Source organism: Mobula birostris, chromosome 9, assembly GCF_030028105.1.
Source record: "Mobula birostris isolate sMobBir1 chromosome 9, sMobBir1.hap1, whole genome shotgun sequence".
In the NCBI taxonomy this organism is placed as follows: Eukaryota; Metazoa; Chordata; class Chondrichthyes; order Myliobatiformes; family Myliobatidae; genus Mobula; species Mobula birostris.
The window spans coordinates 7,785,419-7,804,086 of NC_092378.1; the positions used below are offsets into that span (position 1 = coordinate 7,785,419).

Sequence of the window (18,668 nt, forward strand, 5' to 3'; positions counted from 1 at the left end):
AAAAAAAAACATAAGAACAGAAGGCCTTGGAGCAGAATTAGGCCAGTTGGACCATTGACTCTGCTCCGCCATTCAATCATGGCTGATTTATTTTCCTTCTCAACCCCTTTCTCCTGCCTTCATCCCATAACGTTTGATGCCCAGGAGCCTATCAACTTGTGCTTTAAGTATGCCCAACCACTTGGCCTCCACACTGTGGGAGGAAACCAGAGCACCTGGAGAAGGAACAAACTCCTTATAGACAATGATGAGAATTGAACCCAGTTCACCTCTACTGCAAAGCATCGCACTGACCACTACACTACTGTGCCGCCCCATATCTTCAGAGGAATCAAGTCTTCAAAACTTTGCATATTTTCTTTGGACATAAAAGGAGATCATTTTGACCCTATTGGTCTGCGCTGTCTCACTCAGAACTCCCATTTGTCACTTTATTTTCCTGGATTCAATTCTCCTCAAATACCAGTCAATTCCCCCAGTTTCTACCACATGGGTGACTTATGGGGTAACAGAGTTCAGGCAAGAAGGTGGAGCTTATGTCAAAATGAGCCATGATAATACTGGATAGCAGAGTAGACTTGAGAGGGATTACGTGGCTCACTCCTGCTCTTGTTTCTTATGTTTATCTGTTCTTATGGTCCGATGAAAGGCTATTTGTCTGAATTATCTTTCAACAGGTGCTGCATGACCTGCTAGGTATCCGGGATTGTCTGCTTTTGGTTTCAGGTTGACAGACTCTGCAGAATTTTGTTGCTGGATTTACGTGTCCTCCTGACTGCACAAGGGGAAGTTTTAGCCTTGCCAATGAAAGATTCCTTGGCCTTCAGATTTGACTGCAACTCTCACTACAGACACCTGCTTCCTTCTGGGTGAAGATGAAATTGGGGCTCTGTTAATGCAATAGAATTGTAATTTGTGGAAAGAGGCTTCCATCTGAGTCAGAGAAACATCTCCTGTGATTGGAAGATCTGGCATTTTACAAGTAGATTGAAGAGAGACTGGATGGAGCACAGGCCTCTGCTGATGATAGCATTCCCACGATGGTGTTTATTTTACTAAACAGTCTACACTCTGAAATTGTGCTAAACACTGAAGATTTAAGAGAACATTCTCTAGGCTGCATGGTTGACATAAAATGTAAATAAAAAGCATCATTCAATCACTTACTTGCATCATATTCTAGCCCACCGGCTTTCTTCAGCTGAATAGATGGTGAGTCCTCCTCTAATGCATTGGCTCGATAATCTTCTGTGAAATGGACAAGGGGGGAGAAAAGACAAATCTTCATTATGACATCCATCAGTGACTTCCAATATAATTAAAATATTTAATAAAGTTTAATCAAAGGAAATTGTACTAAGCCAGTGGCATTTACCGTGGCAAATGTACTACTATAATGTTACAGTTAGCTTAACATTTTACAGCATCATTGATCAATCGGAAATACAGGGTTCCATTCCTTTTGCTGTCAGCAGGCTGAGGGTAGCAGACACCAACAGAATCAACAAACTCATTCGTAAGGCCAGTGATGCTGTGGGGATAGAACTGGACTCTCTGATGGTGGTGTCTGAAAAGAGGATGCTGTCCAAGTTGCATGCCATCTTGGACAATGTCTCCCATCCACTACATAATGGACTGATTGGGAACAGCAGTACATTCAGCCAGAGACTCATTCCATCGAGATGCAACACAGAGCGCCTTAGGAAGTCACTCCTGCCTGTGGCGATCAAACTTTCCAACTCCTCCCTTGGAGGGTCAGACACCCTGAGCCAATAGGCTGATCCTGGACTTACTTCCTGGCATAATTTACATATTACTATTTAATTATTTATGGTTTATTACCATTTAATTATTTATGGTGCAACTGTAACAAAAAACACTTTCCCTCGGGATCAATAAAGTATGACTATGACTACGAGTATAAGGAGCTTCTACGTTTTCCTCATGAGCATGTGGGTTTCCTCTGGTGCTCCAGTTTGCTCCCACATTCCAAAGATGTCCTTGGTGTGGAAGCATGGGGACATTTGCAAGATGCCCTCAGCACACTGTGTTGGTCATTGATGCAAAAGACATATTACACAGTACGTTCCGATGTTTCAATATTCATGTGACAAATAAAACTAATCTTTAAAAAAAAATTCCAAGCTTTTGACATAATATACACTTAAGGCAGATTAATCAATTCGTGATTTGCCAGGGCATGAAGGGATATGGGGAGAAGGCAGGAGATTGGGGCTGAGAGGGAAATAGATCAGCCATCATGAAATGGTGGAGCAGGCTTGATGGGCCGAATGGCCTAATCCTGCTGCTGTATCTTATTGAATTTATGATATTACATTAGCAATGTAAGTGGCTCCATATGTCACTACTACAGGGCGTGACGGCCCTGCCTTACATGAGTCCCAGGCTCAGCTGGCTCCGGCTGACAGTACCCTGTCTGGGCCCCTATCCAGGGTTACGGATCCCCTGCCTTGTAGGTATCTTCGGGAGAAGAGAAGGCTAAGGAGTAAACCCTACACAAATCTGGAGTGGAGCCCCTAAGGTAGTTGGATGACGTATCACGTCACCTCCCGGCAGCTCCTGCAGCCAAGCTGATGCGAAATGTATTGCTTCACATTCCTTTGGACCACATCCGCGAGGCCGAGAGGGGGATCTTGGTGTCTGGGCAGCCCAGGATCTCCATATTCATCGCCCAGGACTGCGCCCCGGAGAGGTCTAAACCCGGCGCATCCATTGTCTACTGAGACAGAGGGAACCATTACTTACTTACATTAGCAATAGTCTTTATATATAAACTGATCAGAATCAGACTCAGGTTTAATATCACTGGCATATGTCATGAAATTTGTTGTTATGCAGCAGCAGTACATTGCAATATATAATAATAAAGCAGTAAGTACAAGAAAAGTTGAATTAAGTATGTACTGCAAAAAGAGAAAAAAAAAGTAGTGAGGTAGTGTTTATGGGTTCAATGGTCATTCAGAAACCTGGTGGCAGAGGGGAAGAAGTTGTCCTTTAATTATGTAACATTAAATAGCTGGTCCTGATGAGAAAGATCATGATTGAGGTGTAAAAATATCATGTGGTGCTTGAATTATGTAAAATCTTTAAAGAGATTAAATACAATAGAGGCAAACTTTGATTGTATTTGAATTGCATTATAATTGAAGGTGACATACTAACGATAGAGTGGATAGAAGTTCATAGTCACAGACGGGGAGAGAGATTTTTCAATGTGGAGCCATTTCTCCCCTGTTGAGCAGAACTTTTCTCTCCAAAGATGAAAAGCAATATAATTATTTTTATAAATTCTACATGCACACCTACTTTGCACACAATGGAGTTTGATGTTTTTCCAAAAACACAAGATCAAAGCTGCATAATTCAAAGGTGGATTTCCTAAGGGGATTATTTTTATCAGATATAATGCCAAAAAGAAGGTTTAGTTAGTTAAACAATAAGTAGTCTCCAAAAAAGTGCATATTTTGATCATATTTACTGCTGCAGCTGTGATCTAAATGCCATTTAGTATTTCCTATGTGGCTGCAATACTGTTGCTTTCCTGAAGCAACGCATGTTGGCGAATGTTACACTGTTGTTCTGCACTTGTGAGGGAAAAAAACATTATCGTATTGCAGAGGATAAATGCTGCAGCAATGATAAGGATTTAGGATTAGCTTAATTTGTCACATGTACATTGAAATATACAGTGAAATGCACCACTTTTTTTGTCTAGTCCAATCAGCGAAGATTGTCTGGGCAGCCTGCTAATGTTGCCACATTTCTGGTGCCAACCTGGCATGCCCACAATTCGCTAACCCTAACTATACATCTTTGGAATGTGGAAGGAAACCGGAGGAAACGGGAACATCCGGAGGAAATCCACACGGTCATGGGGAGAACATACAAATCTCTTACAGACAGGGACGGGAATTGAACCTTAATCATTGGTGTTGTAATAGCACTATGCTACCATGCCAACCATGATGAAACCAACATTAACACACTAAAGGCTCAGGAAATAGCACAAAGCCTATTGTGCTGTTAGCAGCAAATAAAACAAAAACGTTTAGTGACTTGTGGGCATGCCATGTTGGCACCAGAAATGTTAACTCTTGGGGAATATGCTATGCATAGGTAGAACAGTGAAACATGCAAAACAAATAAAGATCAATCAGGAACAAATAAAAAATAAAACTGATTAATCTAAAGTGCTAGCAATAGATTTCACAATAAAATGAATAATTTGAAATCAAACCAGACCAGAGCTCTCCCTAGAACAGCCAAGATGGTTCAAATCTCTGCTCTAACCGTGATTCTGGCCAGGATAATTACAGTTATAGAGAATTACAGTACCAAAACAGGCCTTTCAACTCATCTAGTCCATGCTGAACCATTTGAACTGCCTACTCCCATCGACCTGCACCGGTACCATAGCCCTCCATATCCTTACCATCCATGTACCTATCCAAACTTCTCCTAAAAGTTGAATTGGATTGGATCTGTTCATTGGGTAAGGTAAACATACCTGTCTGGAAAATGTGAAAATAAAAGTAGGAACTCAAAGACTTCAAGGAATATTTTAATTACAAATACCAATTGGACATGAAACATTCATGTTGTGTGTACAACAAAACTTTGCTATCCAATGAGGAACACTCCAGTAAATCACATTTCAGAAACATCTCAGCCGGGTTCCCCACCTCCCATAAATGGGCTTCATGTCGGAGCTATCTAGCATCTTGCATGACCAAAGAGATAGACAAAACAATGCAGAAGACAGAACTTATGACAGATAGAAACAGAAAGTGCAGGAAACACTTGGCTGGTCAGGCAGCATCTGTGGAACGAGAAACAGTTAATGTTTCAGGTTGAAGTACCTCCATTAGAACCAACCATCTTCGACTTGAAACATTAGCTCTTTTCCTTTACCTAGATGTTGTCTAACCTGCTGAATGTTTTCTGATTTTACTTCAGAGTTCTAGCAGCTGCAGTTTTTTTTTGATGTTCATCAGCATCCTTGTGGTGAGTTTACTGAGGGTAGTTTCAGATGCTGCTGGCAGTTGCTTGTGATGATAATTCTTAGTTTCTATATACAGTATCAGAATGCTGTTTATTTTATAATCTTTGTTCTTACAGCTGAATAACTCTATCAGATTTTATTATCAGCAATATCTCATATATATCTCATATATCCGATACAACCTGAAATTCTCTATATTTATTACTAACGACCTCCAAGAGGGCCTCAGAATCAGGCTTATTGTCGCCTGCCTGTGTTGTGAAATTCGTTAACTTAGCAGCAGCGGGAGGAGAAGATGGCGACGCGACGCAGCGCGCGCGGCTCTCCAGTGAAATGATATCGTATTTGTAAGTAGGATGCCGTGTACAATTCTGTTTTGATGGAGACAGACGTGAGAAGGCACAGAGGAACTTCTGGAGAAATTTCTGAAATGCCCGGTTCTCTGCCGTTGCTACTGTGCGATTGAGAATCTCCGGAGGGAAGGCCCCAAGATCCCCAGCTTTGCCTGCTGCTGGCGACTGAGGCTGAGGTCAAAGTGTTCGGATAGAGATGGTGCTCGGAACTCGGTGTCGGAGGGCTGATCGGAGCTCGAAATTTTCGGACAACTCAGAGTCGGACTGCAGTCGGGCATGGCAGGAAGAGTTTTCTTCCTTCTCCCATCTGCGTGAGATGTGGGACTTTCGAGAGACTTTGAACTTTTTTACTGTGCTATGGCCTGTTCTTCATCAAGTTATGGTATTGTTGCACTGTTGTAACTATATGTTATAATTATGTGGTTTTTGTTAGTTTTCCAGTCTTGGTCTGTCCTGTGTTTCTGTGATATCACACCGGAGGAATATTGTATCATTTCTTAATGCACGCATTACTAAATGACAATAAAAGAGGACTGCGTGTCCTCATAATCTAATCTGATTAACTGCCATCTGTCAAGTCTGACAAGGGCTGGATAGAGCATAGAAGAGTACAGCACAGGAATATGCCCTTCAGCCCAAAATGTTGAGCCAAAACAGCTAAAAAGCAAATCAAAAATGCCCAAACACTAACGTCCAATCCCCCCACCTTCCTCACATTCATGTGCCTATCTAAACGTATCTTAAAAGCCTCTACTATATTTGCCTCCACCACCATATCGGGCAGTGCATTCTAGGCATCCACCACTCTGAGTGAAAAACTTACCCCTCCCATCCCTTTTGAACCTATCCACCCCTCAGCTTCAATGCATGCCCTCTGGTATTAGACATTTCTAACCTGAAAGCCATACTCCCCGTCTACTCTGTTTATAAACCTCTCTCGGGTCTCCCCTCAGCCTCCGCTGCTCCAAAGGGAACAGCCCAAATCTGACCAGCCTCTCATGATAGCTCATGCCCTCTAAATCAGGCAGCATCCTGGTAAACCTCTTCTGCACCCTCTTCAAAGCTCCCTATAATTGAGCTTTCACTACATTTCTGGTCATTATAGAAAATGGTGACTGCAAATGGAAGTATTACGACAGAGTCTCGGGCTTAGCTTCAGAACGAACTCTTTTATAAAAAATTCACATCAACAGGGGAGTCACTTGTCCCAGAGCAAACGCTCACTGATCCAAAGTGTCAGTTGGTTATATACTGTCTCATACCTACTTGTTTCTCCTTGATCTCTCCCATACAAAGCGCAAATAATTGAATTACAACATCAAACTTCAATGCCCAGCACATCACTTGGGCTGGGTGTATTTTCCATTTTTTCCTTGTTTCCTTCCAGCTTCCCTTCTAGATTCTGGGAAGGATATTATGGAGTCACAGAGTCACAGATAAGTACAGCATAGAAACAGGCCTTTTGGTCCATCTACTCTGTGCCAAACTACTTAAACTGCTTCCTCCCATCAACATGCACCGGGACCATAGCCCTTCACACCCCTACCATTCATGTACCTGTCCAAAATTTCCTTAAGGATTGAATTTGAGCTCGTATACACCACTTGTATTGTGTTGGCAGGTGGCCAAATGGTTAAGGCGTTCGTTTAGTGATCTGAAGGTCGCTAGATCGAGCCTCAGCTGAGGCAGTGTTTTGTGTCCTTGAGCAAGGCACTTAACCACACATTGCTCTGCGACAACACCGGTGCCAAGCTGTATCAGCCCTAGTGCCCTTCCCTTGGACAATATCGGTGGTGTGGAGAGGAGAGACTTGCAGCATGGGCAACTGCCGGTCTTCCATACAACCTTGCCCAGGCCTGCACCCTGGAAAACCTTCCAAGGTGCAAGTCCATGGTCTCACGAGACTAACGGATGCCTATACACCACTCGTGCTGGCAGCTCATTCCACACTCTCACCACCCTCTAAGTGAAGAAGTTTCCCTTAAACTTTTCACCTTTCACCCTTAACCCATGATCTCCAGTTGTAGTCCCACCCAACCTTAGTGGAAAAAGCCTGCTTGTGTTTATCCTACCTATACCACTATATTTCATGCTAGGGTGAAAAATTTATTTCAGCAATACTGGGAAAGGCAACACGAACTTAAATTACCACATACAAAATGCTGGAGAAACCCAGAAGGTCAAGCAGCATCTATGGGGATGAATAAAGAGTCAGTGGTTTTGGACGGAGACCCGCGATTTACAGTTTGGAGATCAGTTAAGTGATCCAGAACTCTGCTGTGTCCAAGAAGAATCTGAAAGCAAGCGTGACCTCGTTCGAACCCTTGAGGCATTGAGGTGTTTAGTTATGCAGGAGAGAGAGGGTCTGGAGATGGGTGGGTAGGTTTGCTGTTTCTCTTTGAACTGACTTCCATGGTTTTCTGTGTTTCGCGGCTACCTGGAGAAGGCGAATCTCAGAGTTGTATACGGCATACACACTTTGAACCTTTGAAGACCGCTCATGAGAACCCTTCATCAGATATGTCCAGATGAAGAGTCTCGTCCTGAGACATTGACCTTTTATTCCTCCTCATAGATGCTGCCTGACCTGCTGAGCTCCTCCAGCATTTTGTGCACGTTACACAAAATTTCCAGAATCTGCAGAATCTCTTGAGCTCAAGTTACCACAGCCAAATTTCCTAGATTCTCTGTCTTCAATTTGATATAACCGAACGAACTTTAGCTCCAAAGATAGAAAAAAAAATGAAAAGGTGTAGGCTCTACTGCTTGGAGTTCCAATAATTAAACTCACCTATTTACAATGTTTGCAGAAAACAATATGGACTCTGAGGTATCAATAAGCATTTGGAGAACAGGCAGTTTCAATGGGATGATAACAGATCTGGTCAGGTAAAGATGAACAAAGAGAGGCCTGTTAGGAAGAAATGGCTTGGGGCCAATCAAAGTAGATTCCTACTAAGGAAAAGAAGTAGGGCAATTAAAGTTGGAATTCCTAATGAGATTGAGAGAGAACAAAAAGAGGCAATAAGGGCATGGAGCAGACACATATACAGATAATGCTGGAAATACTCAGCAAATCAGTACCTATGGAAAATTTACAAGGATGTTGCTGGGACTGGAGGACCTGAGTTATATGGAAATACTGAATAAGTTAGGATTTTATTCCTTGGAATGTAGAAGATTACAAGGAGATTCAATCGGGGTACTTGAATTCAAGTTCAATTCAATTCAAAAAACTTTATTGTCATTCTAACCGTACATCAGCTCTGCAGGGCAGAATGAGACAGCGTTTCTCAGGAGCACTGCAATCATAACATAACAAACGCAACACTAAATAATAAACATAACAATAAATAGTAAAACACAACAGCCACATGTCAGTTAAAATCAAGTTATAAGTGTCCAGTGCAAGTTAAAAGTGTCCAAAGCAGAGTCAGGTAGAGCAGCTATTTAGCAGTCTGACTGCCTGTGGGAGGAAGCTGTTTAGTAGCCTTGTGGTTTTAGTTTTGATGCTCCAATTATGAGGGGTATAGATAGAGTAAATGCAAGTAGGCTTTTTCCACTGCCATTGAGTGGGACTACAACCAGAGGTCATGGGTTAAGGGGGAAAAGTGAAAAGTTTAAGAAGAACATCAGGGGAAATTTCTTCACTCAGTGGGTGGTGAGAATATGGAATGAGCTGCTAGTGCAAGTGGTGCATGTGAGCTCAATTTCAATGTTTAGGAGAAGTTCAGATAGGTACATAACCATAACACCATAAGACATAAGAGCAGATTTAAGCCATTTGGCCCATCGAGTCTGCTCCACAATTTCATCATGGCTGATCTATTTTTCCTCTCAAAATTTATGGATTACATTCATTAACACATAATTAATTACAGAGTATTTCACAATTATATTAACAGATTTCAAAATTATATAAAAGAAAATTCCAGCTGCATGGCAACAAAGGCTATGTGCGTGGGATCATTTTGGATACTGCGTGGCCACTCACCCACACAGTTCAGAGGGAGCAGAGGTAATAAGTGGAGATATGGAGCCAGTTAGGGGGCACACAGGCATAGGAAATGATTGAGATATCTCTGAAGTATTATGCGCCAGTCTTCACCCATAAAGAAGAAGCTGCTGGCACACCCAGAGGAGGTTCACAAGAATGACCCCAGGAATAAACGGGTTAATGTATGAGGAGCTCTTGATGACTCAGAACTGTAATAGCTGGAATTTAGAAGAATGACAGGAGACCTCACTGAAATCAATTGAATATTGAAAGGCCTAGATAGGGTGGATGTGGAGAGGATGTTTCCTGGGGGTGTCTAGGATTAGAGGGCACAGCCTCAGATTAGAAGGATGTCCCTTTATAACAGAGATGAAGAGGAGTTTCTTTAGCCAGAGGATGGTGAATCGGTGAAACATATTGCCACAGATGGCTGCAAAGGCCAAGTCATTTGATGTATTTAAGTTGAAAGTTAATAGGTTCTGAATTAGTAAGGGCGAATGGGCCAAATGGCCGACTTCTGCTCCAATGTCTTTTGGTCTCTATAAGGCACTGGTGAGACCTCACTTGGAGTACTGTGTGCAGTTTTGGGCTCCTTATTTAAGAAAGGATGTGCTGACATTGGAGAGGGTTCAGAGAAGATTTCACTAGAATGATTCTGGGAATGAGAGGGTTGACATATGAGGAATATTTGACCACTCTTTGACTGTGCTCCTTGGAGTTTAGAAGAATGAAGGGGACCTCATAGAAACATTCCGAATGTTGAAAGGTATGGACAGAGTGGGTGTGGCAAAGTTGTTTCCCACGCTGGGGGAGTCTAGTACGAGGGGGCATGACTTAAGGATTGAAGGGCGCCCATTCAGAACAGAGATGCAAAGAAATTTTTTTAGCCAGAGGGTGGTGAATCTGTGGAATTTGTTGCCACGGGTGTCAGTGGAGGCCAAGTCACTGGGTGTGTTTAAGGCAGAGATTGATAGGTATCTGAGTAGCCAGAGCATCAAAGGTTATGGTGAGAAGGCGGGGGAGTGGGACTAAATGGGAGAATGGATCAGTTCATGATAAAATGGCCGAGCAGACTTGATGGGTTGAATGGCTGACTTCTGCTCCTTTGTCTTGTGGTCTTATGGCTAAAGAGGACATGGCGGAGATACTGGATGAATAAGAAATTAATTGAGAAGTTGTAAGAAATATTATCTAGAGTTAATGTGGATAAATCAGCCAGTTCAGATAATACATAGGCATCTGTTAGTCTCGTGAGACCATGGATTTGTGCCTTGGAAGGTTTCCAGGGCACAGGCCTGGGCAAGGTTGTGTGGAAGACCAGCAGTTGCCCATGCTGCAAATCTCCCCTCTCCACGCCACCGATGTCCAAGGGAAGGGCACTAGGGCCGATACAGCTTGGCACTGGTGTCATTGCAGAGCAATGTGTGGTTAAGTGCCTTGCTCAAGGACACAACATGCTGCCTCTGCTGAGGCTCGAACTAGCGACCTTCAGATCACTAGACTGACGCCTTACCCACTTGACCACATGCCAATATTATCCTAGGATAATATATGTCCTAGAATATGGGTGCGAAATAAAGAAAATGTTTTGGCTCTAATGTTCAAAACTGAAAATTATAACACTGCAAATATTCAACATTTGTTCAAAAGGGAGCATAAGGATAAACCCATAAATGACAGACCAATCTGCTTAAGTGATAAAAGTGGGGAACTTAGAAATGAAGACGAGAGATGTAATTAGAACTCACTGAGATAATGTGGATTGGTCAGGAAAATACAAACTCACTATTTAATGTGGAATTGATCAGGAAAATAGAACATGGTTTTATGATTCGCAAATCATGTTTAACAACTTTCAGCTTATCTTTAAATGTGTAATTGAAGGGAAGAGGCAGAAATAGCACTCAGTAGTGATAAGCAACACACATCAAAGTTGCTGGTGAATGCAGCAGGCCAGGCAGCATCTGTAGAAAGAGGTGCAGTCGACGAAGTCCTGACGAAGGGTCTCGGCCTGAAACGTCGACTGCACCTCTTCCTACAGATGCTGCCTGGCCTGCTGCGTTCACCAGCAACTTTGATGTGTGTTGCCTGAATTTCCAGCATCTGCAGAATTCCTGTTGTTTTTGTCTCAGTAGTGATAACGTGGTTTCATCAGGGAAATGCAGCGTGACCTTATGAAAGGCAAATCATGTTTAATTAACTTGGTAGTCTTCCGGAAATGAAACTATTGTGACATATGACTACTTTCAAAAGCCATTAGATGAAGTTTTTGCATTTTAAATTTATCATTAAGGATGCGAGCCACTGAACAAATGAGGCAGGAATAATCTTCCCGTTGCCTAGAAAATTGGCTTTGTGACAGGCAACAGAAGAAGTTGGTTGTTTTTTGAATTGGAAGAAAATATTCAGTAGCGCTCTCCAATGTCAATATTAGGATTATTCTATTTCTTTATATTAACGATATAATTTCCATTTATAAACACAAAACTTGGAATCATGATGAACTATGAGGAGGAAGGTAAGTTACTTCAAGAGGATAGAGTCAGAATAACATTTAATATCACTGGTATATGTCATGAAATTTGTTGTTATGTGACAGCAGTACATTGCAATACATTATAATAAAAACAGTAAATTACAGTAAGTATATGTATATATTTAAAAATTTATATTAAATAAGTAGTGCAAAAAGAGAAAAAAATTAGTGACACAAACACGAGGAAATCTGCAGATGCTGGAAATTCAAGCAACACACATCAAGGTTGCTGGTGAACGCAGCAGGCCAGGTAGTCCTGACGAAGGGTCTCGGCCCGAAACGTCGAGTGTACCTCTTCCTAGAGATGCTGCCTGGCCTGCTGCATTCACCAGCAACTTTGATGTGTGTTGCAAAAAATTAGTGAGGTAGTATTCATGGGTTCAATGTCCATTCAGAAATCTGATGGCTGAGGGGAAAAAGCTGTTCCTGAATCATTGAGTGTGTGCCTTCAGGCTCCTGTACGCCCTCCTTGATGGTAGCAATGAGAAGAAGTCATGCCCCATGTGATGGGGGTCCTTAATGATGGACACCGCCTTTTTGAGGCATTGCTTCCTGAAGATGTCCTGGATGCTGGGGAGGCTAGGCCTCATGATGGAGCTGGTTGAGTTTACAACTTTCTGCAGCTTATTTCGATCCTGTGCTGTGGTTCCCCGCGCACCCCCCCCCATACCAGATGGCAATGCAGTTTGGTTAAAAAAAAAGTGAGCATGTGACGGAAGAAATAAACACAATAATTTAGTGTTTCATTTTGGAAGTAAGAATAAGGTATATAGAAGGATTTGGGGTTATGCATGCATAACTGGCAGGGCAGGTTGGAAAATTGTTTAATAAACGGTTGCATCCTTATAAATAGAAGCACAGTGTGCAAGAAAATGGAAGTCATAAAGGATCATTATTTAAGTACAGTAAAAGTATTGTATCCATTTCTAGTTACTGGACTTATAAAAGATATAAAGCTTTAGGGAGATACTGAAGAGACATATAGATGGCTCTCAGAGGGAGGAGGTTTAGTTATACTGGCAGCATGGACAAAGTGGGATTGTTCTACTTGGAACTAAAGAAGTTTACATATATTTGGTGGAACAGACTAGAATCAGAGGGCTTAGAATGAAGATGATAGATGAATGATCAAGATGTACAGCACTTAGATATATTAGATATTTAAAAGTAGTGCACAGAATTTCAGCTCTGGTATTCAGAAAGGGAAACCTTTGGAAATGAAGATAAGAGTCAGTATTAGTCAGAATGAGAATCAGGTTTAATATCACCGGCATATGCTGTGAAATTTGTTAACTTTATGGCAGCAGTACATTGAAACACGATAAATAAATATGGAGGAAAAAACTGAATTCCAGTAAGTCTATGTATGTCTATTAAGAAGTTAAGTGCAAATAAATCATGCAAAAAAAGAAATTAAAAAGTAGTGAGGTAGTGTTCATGGGTTCAATGTCCATTTAGAAACTAGATGGCAGAGGGGAAGAAGCTGTTCATGAATCATTGAGAGTGTGCCTTCAGGCTTCTGTACCTCCTTCCTGATGGCAGTAATAAGAAGAGGGCACGTTCTGGTAGGTGGGAATCTTTATGAAGGATGCTCTTTCCTAAGGCACCACTCCTTGAAGATGTCTTGGATACTATGGATACTATTGCTCATGATGAAGTTGACTTAACTTTTACGAGCTTCTGCAACTTATTTTGATCCTCATACCGGACAGTGATGCAACCAGTCAGAATGTTCTCCACAGCACATTTGTAGAAGTTTTCGAGTGTTTTAGTTGACAAAGCAAATTTTCTCGAGCTCCAAATGAAATATAACCCCTGCCTTGCCTCCTTTATAGCTGTATTGATATGTTGCATCCAGGTTAGGTCCTCAGAGATATTGACACTCAGGAACTTGAAATTGCTCACTCACTCCACTACTGATCCCTCTATGAGGATTGGTTTATGTTCACTCATCTTACCCTTCCTGAAGTCCACAATCAGCTCTTTGGTCTTGCTGACGTTGAGTGCAAGATTTTTCCTGCAACACCACTCAACTAGCTGGTATATCTCGCTTCTGTATGCCCTTTTGTCAACATCTGAAATTCTGCCAACATCTTGGATAGAGATAGCATAGACGATAGCTGAACAACTTCCATTTGTGGTATATCTCTTTCATAATTCTGTAAACAGGTTTTATAACCGTCTCCAATAGTAATGTAATGATATCCAAAAATAGTCAAGCAAGTGCAATAAATAATAATTCCAAAGATGACTTCTTGTAACGTATGCTGCCCACTTTTCCCAAAAGGGAGATAATCAAGGCAGGATTATTAATCAAGCTAGGTATCAAAGCAGTGTTGAGCTAAGATATAGAAGCAGTGGAGAGTAATGCAGGATTGGTTTAGATTGACATCATAAATAGTATAGGAAAAATTATATGGATGACAGTAGTCTATAAACCTTCAAATTGTGACCTCTTGACAGGTTGCGCAGAAATGGGGAACTAACCAGGGCATATTTTATGGGAATGACAATTATCATAGGAGATTTTAATCAGGCCTTAAGACACAGGAGCAGAATTAGGTCATTTGCCATTCTATCACTGCTGATTTACTATCTTCCTCAACCCCATTAACCTGCCTTCTCCCACTAACCTTTGGCACCATGACTAATCAAGAACTATCCACATGGGATCCTCAACCTGAACTGTTAACTCTTTCCATCTTGGCATCTGTTGCCTGAGCTTCTGAGAATTTCCAATATTTTCTGTTTTTAGTTAAATACAAGAGATAGTAACTTTATAAAAAAACATATTATAGGCATTTCATTACAGCAAAATAATTGAATGTGATTTCTAACAATTTTTAGATGAATATTTAAACGCAATAGAGGATATTTTCATGACAAATGTCAGTGATAATAAACTTAATCCTCAATTTTCCTATTCTGATGCTAGGTCATCAACTTGAAATGTTAATTGTATACGATTTTCTGCAGATATTGCTTGATCCGTTTTTACTTCAGAATGACCAGCCCAACAGGTGAAATTACACAGTGTTTCTTTTCCATATAAAGCTAAAAAATTAATAATTACTTAAATATAAGCTGTATACGATGAAGCATAGATCTATATGGGTAGACACACCTTTTCTTAAAAGTAGACGAATGGATTAAATGTAAAGGAAACAATGATTTGCAGTGTTCAATCATGGGAAATGCACATAAAAGCAATTAAGTCCTAACCCTTGCACAAAGTAATTGTTAGACCAAATTTGGTATATTCTGTATATTCATGGGCTTTTTGCTTTCACGATGAGGGACATAATAGCCCTTGGACAATGTGATGTTGGTTTACTAGAAAGATGTCAAGAATGCAGTCTTTGAGTTACTGATAAAATCTAAGACAGCAGATGCTACTGCAGTTGAACTGGAATTAAATAAAGATTCTTAAGTGGTGAATGGACTAAATCAATATTGTGAGCAATTTTGGGCCCCTTATCTAAGAAAGGATATGCTGGCATTGCGGAGGGTTCAAATAAGGTTCAGAAAAAGGATTCCAGGATTGAAAGGCTTGTCATATGAGGGGTGTTTGATGGCTGTGGCCTGTATTCACTGGAATTCAGAAGAATCAGGGGGATCTCATTGAAGCCTATCAAATGTTGAAAGGCCTCAATAGAGAGGATGTGGAGACAATGGTTCCTATGGTTGAGGAGCCTAAGACCAGAGGACACAGCCTCAGAATAGGGGGGATGAGCAGGAATTTCTTTGGCTAGGGAGTAGTGAATCTGTGGAACTTGTTGCCACAGACAGCTCTGGAGGCCAAGTCATTGGGTATATTTAAGGCAGAGGTTGATAGATTCTTGATTAGTCAGGGCATGAAGGGATATGGGAAGAAGGCAGGAGACTGACGCTGAGAGGGTAAATTGGATCAGTCATGATGAAATAGTGGAGCAGACTCATTGTCTAATCTTATTGTCTTATTATTGTCCAATAAACATTTTACTTTTTTTTGGGAGGCAATTCACTGATAAAGTTTCAAGTTAAACACCAGATAGATAAAGAGAATGATATGTGAAAATATTTTCACTCCAAATTGGGTGTTTACAGAACTAACACACATATTGATTAATACTAAGTATATTGCAACATTCAGCAAAGGTACTGAAAAATTAAAGTAGAGGGAAAGCAAAAAGAAAATCAATGTGTTTGGTGAGAAAATAGAGAAGTTATGTTGTATAAAAATCAGAATTTGGGAAGGGCCTCAATTCAACACAAGAAGAATAGGCTTTTTTACTTATTCTAAATGTGCATGCCCATACTGAACAATTGCCTTATTGTTTTACACCATAGCAGGCTTGAAACTGCATTTGCACCACTACCATAATGAGAATAAAAATCAGAAAAAGAGCAACTCACTCTGCTTTGGATGATCACCAGATTTAGTATTCAAGTTCCTAGATTATTGCACAAAAACTGCTTCATGTTGATTTTACACTGTGGCATTTGGCGCCTGCAGTATCCCAAATTAATTTGATGCTTGTAATTCAGAGTTTGCCCACTGGGTGAAAGCTTTGCTAATTCTCAAAGCTTATCTGAAGAAACATTTGAAGAGCACAAGTGCCAATGTAAAGAACTTGAAAAGATTCAGCAGTAAATGTACAAAATGATAACTGCCATGAAAATAAAACAATTTGTAAATCTACAGTCATATTGTACTGAACATGTTTCAAAACATAAAAGTCTTAATAAAGCCTACAGGTTGGAGTCATTATACAGACGTGTTCCCACACTATTAATGTAATGTGGTATCTTACTTCATTCTGATGCTTCGTATCTTTGCAAATGAGGCCAGTTCCAAAATAAATCATTATTAGTTTTGAATCACAAAAACAAATTTCAAAATTAAAATTAATTTTTATCATTTGTCAACCTCATTTCTATACAAGTGATAATTGGTTTAGAGCAATACTCACATCATTTACAGCTCAAAGTTTAGAATAGTTGAAATTACTCTTCAAGCATCATTACAAACATGAATTCCTTTCATATAAAACATGTATAGTGCTCTTCCCGTGTTTCAGCTCAGTTACAAAATGACTCCCATTTCTTACAAAACACGCAACTTTAGAGGCATAGAGTCACAGAAAAGTATAGCCCAGAAATAGGCCCTTCCACCCATCTAGACCTATGCTGAACGATTTAAAATGCCTACTCGAATCGAATTAACACTTAAACTGCCTGTGCACCAGGACCATAACCCTCCATACACCTACCATCCACGTACCTATCCAAACTTTCCTTAAACTTTGAAATCGAGCTCGCATGTACCAGTAATGCTGGCAGCTCATTCCACATACTCACGACCCTCTGAGTGAAGAAGTTTCCCCCTCATGTTCCCCTTAAACTTTTCATCTTTCACCCTTAACCTATGACCTCTGGTTGTAGTCCCACCCAACCTCAGTGGAGAAAGCCTGCTTGCATTTACCCAATCTATACCCCTCATAATTTTGTATACCTCTATCAAATCTCCCCTCAATATTTTACATTTCGAGGAATACAGTTTTATCCTATTCAATCCTTCCTTATAACTTAGGTCCTCCAGACCCAGCAACATCCTTGTAAATTTTCTCTGTATTCTTTCAACCTTATTTACATCTTTCCTGTAGGTAGGTGACCAAAACTGCACACAATAATCCAAATTAGGCCTCACCAACGTCTTATACAACTTCAACATAACACCTATTCTTATGTTTTACTCCTGTCACTTAAGATTTCAGAAGCACTCTTCATTAATAAACACATGACCTATTCACTTGGGTGCATCCTGTTTCATGCAAAACCCTTCCATTTATTGTACATACCACCAGTGAGGCAGTTTTAAGTGTTAGTCTCTGTTGCAGGGTTAGAACCATCGCAAACAACCTCCACACAGTGACTGCCCATGGTGGCACGGTGGCATAGTGGTTAGCACAACGCTTTACAGTGCTGGTGACCAGGGTTCAATTCCTGCCACTGCCTGTAAGGAGTTGGTACATTTTCCCCTTACTGTGTGGGTTTCCTCCGGGTGTTCTGATAACATGTACAGGTTGGTAGGTTAATTCGTCATTGTAAATGTCTTGTAGCTAAGATTAAATTTCTGATTAATTTCTGGCTTATAAAATAAATAAGCAACAGTTTGATAATGACCAGTAATGTGTCCTTGTGTGGAATCACTGTTTTTCAGGAATAGAAGACAAGGTCTCTCTACACTTCAAAATAATTCCATGGTAAAGTTCAAACCACATGACAGTGCAAGTGGCTTAACATCTCTACTGAATGAATTCACTTCTCTTGACACAGTGCTCCCTCAACAGAGCATGAGATATTTAGCCTAATCTTTGTATTTAGAGCAGAAACCACAATTTCTTGATTTATAGATGAGAGTTATAACATCTGAGGCATAGTTGGTGTCATGATAGTTTGATTCACATCTGAAAACATGGCATGTGCTCAGATCCCTGTGATTCACATTGAACATTCACCGTGCTTTGTTAACTCAGGGACTAAGAAAGAGAAATCACACGTGTTTTACGTTAGGACACCAATACTGTATCTTTTTCCACTTCCCTTTTCCAGCTATAAGACTCAACACCTTTTTATTTAAAAGGATCACCCCCCTCCTTATTCTTTCTAAAATAAGTTTCCATTTCACTTTTCATGCCTGTTCATTCTGTTCATGAAGCACAGATTGTCCTCTACAATCCGGCCTCCTTTCAAAAGACACAGAAATCCCCAAGTACA

The 18,668-nt window shown here is 40.7% G+C and overlaps 1 protein-coding gene across 3 annotated transcripts in view; it reads right to left on the minus strand.

Annotated features, from left to right (window-relative positions):
- Nucleotides 1-18,668, minus strand: part of ptprb (protein tyrosine phosphatase receptor type b) — a 115,924-nt gene that overhangs the window by 93,497 nt on the left and 3,759 nt on the right. For 2 of the 3 annotated variants that reach the window (XM_072267465.1, XM_072267463.1), the window contains exon 3: nt 1,168-1,248. In XM_072267465.1, coding sequence (XP_072123566.1) covers nt 1,168-1,248 — 81 coding nt within the window. The remainder of the gene's footprint in view (nt 1-1,167; nt 1,249-18,668) is intronic. The other variant, XM_072267464.1, reaches the window with a different exon arrangement.